This window comes from Microtus ochrogaster, chromosome 18 (genome assembly GCF_000317375.1).
Source record: "Microtus ochrogaster isolate Prairie Vole_2 chromosome 18, MicOch1.0, whole genome shotgun sequence".
Lineage (NCBI taxonomy): Eukaryota > Metazoa > Chordata > Mammalia > Rodentia > Cricetidae > Microtus > Microtus ochrogaster.
The window spans coordinates 43,090,023-43,098,394 of record NC_022020.1 but is presented as its reverse complement, the minus strand read 5'-3'; the positions used below and the strand labels follow the sequence as shown (position 1 = coordinate 43,098,394).

Genomic DNA, 8,372 nt, shown 5'->3' with positions numbered 1-8,372 from the left:
GAGGGCAGCTACCACTTGGCTGTTGCTGGAGTAGATTCCCATCCGGGTGCTGGTGCAGTGGGCGCCCATCAGGGTCTCTCTTTGAAGGCAATGCACAAAAGCCAACCTCGGGCAGCTTCATGTCCTCAGACTCCAGGCTACCCAGCAACTCCACAGCCAGCCCAGATGTCATCTGCTGAGAGAACAGTCACACCCCAGAGTCCTTACGCCCGTACCAGGCTGGAACCTCTCCACTTCCAAGAAGGAGGCTCTGTAGTTTGACCTTGACCCTAGACGAGTCTTTCCCAACCTTCCTAACACTACGATCCTTTAACACAGTTCCTCATGTTGTGGTGATCCCCCAACCATAAAATTACTTTGTTGCTACTTCATAACTTGTGATTTAGCTGCTGTTATGAATCATAACATAAATATCTGTTTTCAGGTAGTCTTAGGTGACCCCTGTGGAAGGGATGCTCTGGGGATTGGGACCCACAGGTTGAGAACCAGTTACTTTTCTATTCCCCTCCTCCAGGGACCACCTGGGAAGTCCAGAGAAACAGACTAGGGGCTGGGCTGTGCGGCCATGATAGTCCTAACATCAGAGTTGAAAACTGTCCTTTTGAAACCAGCTTCCTACTAGACAAATCCCTCCTGGAGGCCGCGTGCTGTGGGACCTGCCCAACCGCAGCATGGATGGCAGCGCCAACCCAGGAGTTGGGGTTTTTACACATGACAGGGTCAGGGAAGGGCTGCCGCACTACCAGGGTCTCAGCTGCGCAGGGCAGTTAATAAATGACTGGCAAGGCCTGCTGAATCACACTCAGTGAAATCTGTGTGGCTTCCGGTGCTCTCAGTGGCTTTCTGTGCCGAGCCACTGACAAACTCAAGGGGAAATGTTGACTCTGACCAACACTGTGCAGCTAAAACCCCCAGGAACCCCACCATCCATCCCATCCCAAGTCTCCTTACCCTCACCCCGATTCTCTTGGTCAAATCATCTTCAGTTCAGTTTTGAATTCCTATGCACCTACAACCACGACCCTTTTGTATGACCTAACTGAATTCTTCCACCAACACTGGATTGGGTTTTTTAACTCACACCTAACAACATGGAGGTAAAAGAATGTCCGGTTTTCCAGGGCCATGCCTCTGACTAACAGCACTGCCACCCTTATAAGGGGCTTTCCATTCAGAGAACTAGGTTAAAGGTCACCAATGTTATTCCGTTTGAACCCTGGCAATGGAGGCCTGTCTGGGAAAGTACGAATTGGGAACATAGCCATGACTACACTTGGCATGTCCTAAACAATGGTCAGTGTTACCTCCATTCTAATCACAGCTGAATCACCAGTTCCCATAATCCCTATCACAGCCGCCCCCACCCCACAAGGAGAGGACAAGGGAGGTACTGACCCCCGCGCTGGGTCACTCAGTAATTCACAAACACTGCCAACACATTGCTTCACTCGGGACAGTTACTTCCGACTGCTTCTTGTGCCCCTACAGCCTCCGTGTGGCTTATGAACAGCGACCCCCCCCCCCACGGAGACTTGATTTCCTCCCTGAGACTCTGTCCTGAAACCGCCAGTGAGCGGTAAGCTAACTGGTGGGGCTGTCAAGGACAGATCTGGCCAGTCAGAAGGAAATGGCTCTCCCTCTGGTAGTCCTGACATCTGGGCCCGTTCAGTATCCTGTCTGCAGAGAATCCCACCAGCTAACAAGGTGTAAGGAAGGTAGTATTTGGGTCAATGGCTATTGATATTCAATGAATGTGGCCCTCCCTCCCCGCTCTTAAGTGGTTTTTCTGTGCCCGACCCCATGTGAAAAACCGTGTATCAGAAGCCCGTGCTCCCAGTGTCTGTGCCCTCAGCTCTGAGGCACAACCCCAAGGGCGCCAGTTCGGACTTCTCTCAGGACTCTGGGATAAGGTCACCTTCGTGTGTGCCATCAGCCTTTTTCTCCACAGAAAAACCCCTCCCAGGGCTGGCACTGGCACTTCTGCCGACTGGGGTGCAGCCCAGACCACTGTTTCTTTTATAATGAAGAATGAGCATTCTGGATAGTCGGTGCCATGCCTGCCTGTCACCCCACCCCACCCCACCCCACCCCCGAGTTTAAATCTCTTGACAAACACTTAAGGGGAAACGCTCTGACTTCTCATCTGGGAAAATGGTTCACAGGAATTTTTTGGCCCCAGCTTCCAGAACAAGGGAATGGGAAACTGGCAGCCAAATGGGGAAGGCAGGGTCATTGGCCTCGGGCACTGGACCAGAACATATGAATGGCAGGGTTGGCGTCCAAAAAAACCTGGTGCTGTTACAGGCAGTGTGAGCCAGGAAGCTCCCTGGCTCAGGCGGAGGGAAAACCAGAGCTGGCACTCCACTTGAGAGCTGGGTAATGTGGAGATCATACTTGGTGACTAAGCCAGAAAGCCAACAGGAGTTAGCTGTCCCTCCGGCCCAGGACCACAGGGAGGTTTGGCTGAATAAGCACGGATACTCCTCAGGCCACCCCAGACCAGCTAACCTGGGGGATGGGGTGCCAGATGTGACCCCCACACCTCAGGAAAGGGAGGCAGGAAAAACAAGCCTGCAGCAGTCTGGGTTACAGAGTGAGACCTGAGCTCAAAACATAAAACCAACTCAAAAAACCACTGAGCAACCCCGACAGTTTGAGAATGAGTCACAAAACTGAGGGGAACAAAACCTGGGCACACTGCAGTAACCAAGCTCACGCAGCGGCCCGCAGAAGCAAAGTGGGTCTAACAGGCCAAGACCAGAAGAGGGTGGCTGCCAGGGAAACCGAGACTCCCAACTCACACAGTGGAGAGGCACTTGCATATAAATCTGGGTGAATCTGTGCTTTATTGTTATAAAGTCATTAAGCTACGGGCAGGCTGTCTCCTGAAATTGAGGGGTGCCCTTTGTCTCTGGAGAAAGTCAGCCAAGGACAGGATTTACTGAGCTGTTCAAAGTGAAAGAGAAAGCAGTACTGTGGAAGTGGGCATCGGGAGGTAGGACCTGGACCAATTTCACACCCTGGGCTGGTGCAGGTCTCCAGGGCAAACTGGTCTCTCTGTGTGCTGTTCTCTGCCCGCACCCTGACCCCTCCACACCAGCCCAGTCTAGCAGCGTCCAGCCCAGAACAACCCGCGAATTAGATAGCCTTCCCACACTCAGTAAAGCGAGACGCCAATCCTCCAGCTATGTGAAATGCGACTTCTCTACATTTCGCCTCTATTTTACCTAAGAAGTTTCCCGTTCCCGTCAATTTGGATGATTATCCCTTTCGAAAGGTGGCCAAACAGAAGAAATGGAATTCTACATCACACACCCGCATCAGCACCATCGCTTCAGGAAGCACAACAGCCCCAGGGTCAGAATTCTGGCTTTTGCCATACATAAAAATATCAAACTCTTGCTTCAGGGATTGCAACACTGGACCAGACTCTCCTTCACAGTCTTAGGAGGCGCAAGCTACCTCGTGCAGGGTGAGAACCTTTCTCATTTTCAAATGCATGTTGGCCACGAAAAGGAACGTTGCAATATTCATTAACATACTGATGGTGTGTTGAGGAGGAGGCGTAAGTTAATAGGCACGTGACTTGAGATAATCACACCCTAAACATGCACACACATATCTATACACGTATGTATGACAACAAATTAAGATGGCATGGGCGAGCCCTCATGTATCTATACACATATGTACACAACAATAAACTAAATGGCACAGGGAAGGCCCCCCTCCACCCTAAGACTGGTAAAATAGAATCGCCCGTGTCTTCTTCAGTAGGATGGTACAGGACAACAGTCAACATCCTGGCACTTGTCACAAAACAGCCACTCTTGCTGAGGAGCGGTCACAATCCGAAAACCCCAAGAGGCAAACCACCTGTTATTAAGAAGTCAACAAATGCACCTATAACAAAAATAAATAAATAAAAATAAGCAACCCTCAGAACTCTGGGGCTTTCAGGCCTCAAGAGAAATCCTATGTCAAAATAAGGCTGGCAGCTCCAGAGAAAAGATGCCCGAGGTCGTCCTCCAGCTTACACACACTCATTCTGCACCCCGCACCTCCCACCCCCTCCCTCCTTCCCTGTCTCTCTCCCCCTTCCTTCCTTTAAGAGAATCAAAGCAACTTCAGAAAGCCAATGAAATCAAAGCCCAATGGCTTGGACAAATGCCAAGGTAGACAGGGCTAAGAGCAGAATTAGTGTGACAAGCACAAAGGACTTACTAGAACATGGCACCAAGGAATCTATAACATAAGAAAAGAGAAGTTTTGGGGGCAGTGGTGGCGCATGCCTTTAATCCCGGCACTCGGGAGGCAGAGGCCAGCGGATCTCTGTGAGTTCAAGGCCAGCCTGGTCTACAAGGGGGACACGGACACAAACCAGAGAACATTGGCGACACGGTTTCCAGAACTTGAGACCCAAGTCAGAGGAACGAAAATAAGCTAAACACGAAGGTCAAAATAGACAAACGAAGGGAGAAAATGAATTCCCACTTGTTATAAAAGAAGAGTAATTTCAGGTGGACAGTGATGAAAGACACCTTTAATCCCAGCACTCGGGAAGCAGAGACAGGTGGATCTGGCCAGCCTGGTCAACAAGAGCAAGTTCCAGGACAGCTAAGGCTGTTACACAGAGAAACCCAGTCTCCAAAACAAACAAACAAAAAAGGGTAATTTCAAAGCATGTTCCTGTGTCTGGCCTCCAAGGGAGATGTGGGTGCAGTGTCCCCAGCACCCCAAAGTCAACAGGACAGAATCAGAGTAGCCAACCCCTAAAAACAGCCCAAAGCTCCAAACTACTTTGGTCAATCAAACCCTGGGATCTTTACTATAAATGTCACCAGATCAAATAACATTCTACTGTGTCACCACTGCCATTTATTCCCTTCATGTCTACCTAAAGTGTTGGTTTTTATAGCATAATTAATCTGGTGGTAAAGAACCCAGAGTATACTTTGATGACAAGAACCCCATCTTGCAACCAAATATTTCACACCCATGTTCGCTGTCTTCCGTCTCGCCATTCAGAAGATAAATCTGTGTTGAGAAGTTATCATTTTATCTGCTTTAGCAGACAGAATTTCTGACCCAGCATTTATCTCGTGTCTGCGGCGGCGTGCACGCAGTAAATCTTGTGAGCACAGTAATTTGGGGCTTTTTGAGTCGTTTCCAAGCCAAAGCTGGCAGTCTCTACACCGCCTTCTGCAGGATATTTTCAGGAGAGCAAACCCTTTGGGTTAGCTTCTGAAATATCATCCATGTGTTCTAGGGAGGCTTCCGACATTCCGCTCCTACAAGATGAACCAATCACAGGACAGAAACTACTCAAATCCACAAGCGCTGATGCCCCAGCTGATGCCCCAGCAAGGAGCACACAAGGCCACCTGCCACAGCACTAGCTGCTACTCAGTTACTCTTCCAGAGGGGACTCCTAAATCCATTTCTTTTCCTATTTTATTCTCCTCCACTGTGCACACCTACTCTGTGTCTTCATCCACTGCTGAGAAGCTGAAGAGCAAGGGAAGCATTGAGCATCGTCATTACCAACAACAGAGCACTGGAGACTCGGAATCTATTTCTCTCCTCAATTTTGAATGCATCCCTAAAAAGTCCAGTTGTGGGTGGAGGGGAGGGGAGGGGCCTGGGAGGAGAGGAGGGAGGGGAAACTGAGGTCATATGTAAAAGGAAAAATATTATTTAAATAACATAAAAGTCCAATTCGCACAAGCCAATCAAAACTAGTACATGTCTACCCTGTCAAGATCTGTCTAAAGCAGTGGTTCTCAACCATCCTAGTCCTACGGTGACCCTCGGGCTGGAGAGGTGGCTCAGCGGTTAAGAGCACTGACTGCTCTTCCAGAGGTCCTGAGTTCAATTCCCAGCAACCACGTGGTGGCTCAGAATCACCCATAATGAGATCTAGTGCCCTCTGCTGGCCTACAGGCAGGATACTGTATAAACAAATAAATAAATCTTAAAAAAAAAAATAACAGTTCCTCATGTTGTGGTGACCAACTATAACATGTTCATCGCTACTTTATAATAACATCTATAATTTTGCTGTTATGATGAATCATAATGTAAATATCTGATATGCAGGATATCTGATATGATATATCTGATTTGTGAAATGGTCATTCGAACCCCCCAAAAAGGGCTGAGATCCGCAGATTGAGAACCTCTGATCTAGAGTTAAAAGGACAATAGAGTAATAGTAAAACAGCCTTTTATTTGTTAATGTCGCATAGAAATTTAAGCATGTTACACTATCTTAAAAAACACAACTAGCGCATTGAGGAGAGCCCTTCCCCCCCAGCCTCCTGCCCCCCCCTCCCCCCAGGAATCAGGAATTTAAGAGAAGTAGCTGAACAGACAACAGCTCTGTGGAACACCTCCATCCAGAGCGCATACATGATGACTGGATGAATATTGCCTTCTTACAAAACGTCTCTTCTCTTTTCTATTTAAAAAAATTTGTAACCTTGATCACTTATTACAAAAAAAATCCATACAAAAGTTCAATATATTGAAAAAGTTGCTTTCCCCCATCCCGAACAGCACCGTTTTATATATAGCAGAGATTGATCAAGAGCAGACCGCCCAACTAGACAGAGCAGTCTTCAAATTATGCCCGGACACAGTGGTATACTTACTTACCCTCCCCTCCCCTTCTTAAAGAACTTAAAAAAAAAAAAATACATACACACATACAAAAAAATGCCAAAAACGTGAGGGCCCCTTCCCAAACAGTACAGTTAGTTCAGTGTCGATAATTCACATCTTGCATCAACGTGTATGGATAAGATTTCTTTTACAAAACTTTCAGTGTCAAAAAGGAAATTAAGGCCATCAGATTCGCAGCTTAAAAATTCACATAAAGGAAATACAAAAATATCGTGTGCTTCTGAGGAGGCGCTGCACTGTATACAGGGTTACCATGCTCCTATCTTGACCAAGACAGGTGACTGGACAAGTTCACATAATGGCACAGCTTCTATTGGATGCTCTTGGGGATCCCTGAGAGGGAAAACAGAAGGTACAATCAGAATTAACAATATCACACTGTTCTAAAAACAAAACAAGGACTAAAGACCTGCATACCTACTTAAAACAGGCCTGGTCACGACTCACTTCAACAAATCCCACAATTGAGCTTCTACACTAGCTGCACCAGGGTTTTAAAACAAAAAACAAAGCAAACAACCAACAGCTGATCAAAGCCTGTAAACAAGAATTTCTCACTTAACTTCGTAATTTTAAAGTAATTCTCCTATGTAGCTGAGCTGAAATAGAAACTCAGGTTAGCTGAGGTTTCAATCAGAGCAAGATTTGGTCTTAAATAAATAAGAAAAAAATTTAAAAAGTGTTTTTTAAAGAGCCGCAACAGGGGCTGGAGAAATGGACGGCTCATTAGGAGCACTTGTTGCCCTCCCAGGAGGACCTGGGTCTGATGCCTGCCACTTCAGTTCCGGGGACCCTATGCCCTCTTCTGGCCTCCCCAGGTACTGCATGGTGAGGTGCACAGATGTGCAGGTAAAACATTCATATACATAAGATAAAAAGGTTTTAAACCTTTATAGCGCTGGGGCATTGCTCATGGTCACTTGCAAAACTCATTCACTGTGTGACTCGCTCCTAACTAAACTAAAAACTAAACTGAACTAAAACGAAAGGTTATCAGTTCCGGGGTACTGGATCACCACCACTGTGCTGGGTTTCCCCCTCTTTTGGCTGTTTTGAACTCTGAGGTTACTATCATCTATGATGATCACAAGCGCAAAACTTAAAACACCTCAGATTTTTTCTTTTCTTCTCTCTTCTCGGAGTCTGCATTTACCTACCTCCTCAGTGGCTCCAGAGTCAACCCCTAACTTAGTCTGCCTAGTGATATTCTGATATTTCATTTCTCTTTGCAGCAGGACTGTGTGGAAGCTACAGGCCTGGGCAATGTGAACCAAGAGCTCAACAGTAGGCTTTCAACTTGATCCTTCCCACAAACCCAACGACACAGCTGACAAACTGATGACTTCACATCCTGTGACCCCCAATGGCAGGTGCTTCCCTAGCATGCAGGAGCTCCCTGGATCTGACCCACAAAACCACAAGACATCCACAACTCTTGGTCCCTCCTTCACCAAGAAAAAGACTACTCCCTTCCCCCGAGTGCTGGATGGCATTGGCTTACTTCTAGAAAATGAGATAGAAAGGGTTCTGGGCCCAGCTTTTGGGAGGCCTAGCATTTGCTGTTTTTACTATCTTTGCCAGCTGCCCAGTCAAACCACAGACTCATGGGGACTAAGAAACAATCCTGTGTGCCCTAAGACAGCAGGTCAAACAGTATCTTTTGTCCTAAGACAGCAGGTCAAACAGTA

The 8,372-nt window shown here is 47.4% G+C and overlaps 1 protein-coding gene across 1 annotated transcript in view; it reads right to left on the bottom strand.

The window, feature by feature from the left end:
* Nucleotides 1-6,328: 6,328 nt before the first annotated feature.
* The window catches only part of Lmnb1 (lamin B1), a 46,998-nt gene continuing 44,954 nt past the window's right edge, over nucleotides 6,329-8,372 (bottom strand). Inside the window, exon 11 of the mRNA XM_005356122.2 lies at nucleotides 6,329-7,017. Coding sequence (XP_005356179.1) covers nucleotides 6,976-7,017 — 42 coding nt within the window. The 3' untranslated portion in view covers nucleotides 6,329-6,975. The remainder of the gene's footprint in view (nucleotides 7,018-8,372) is intronic.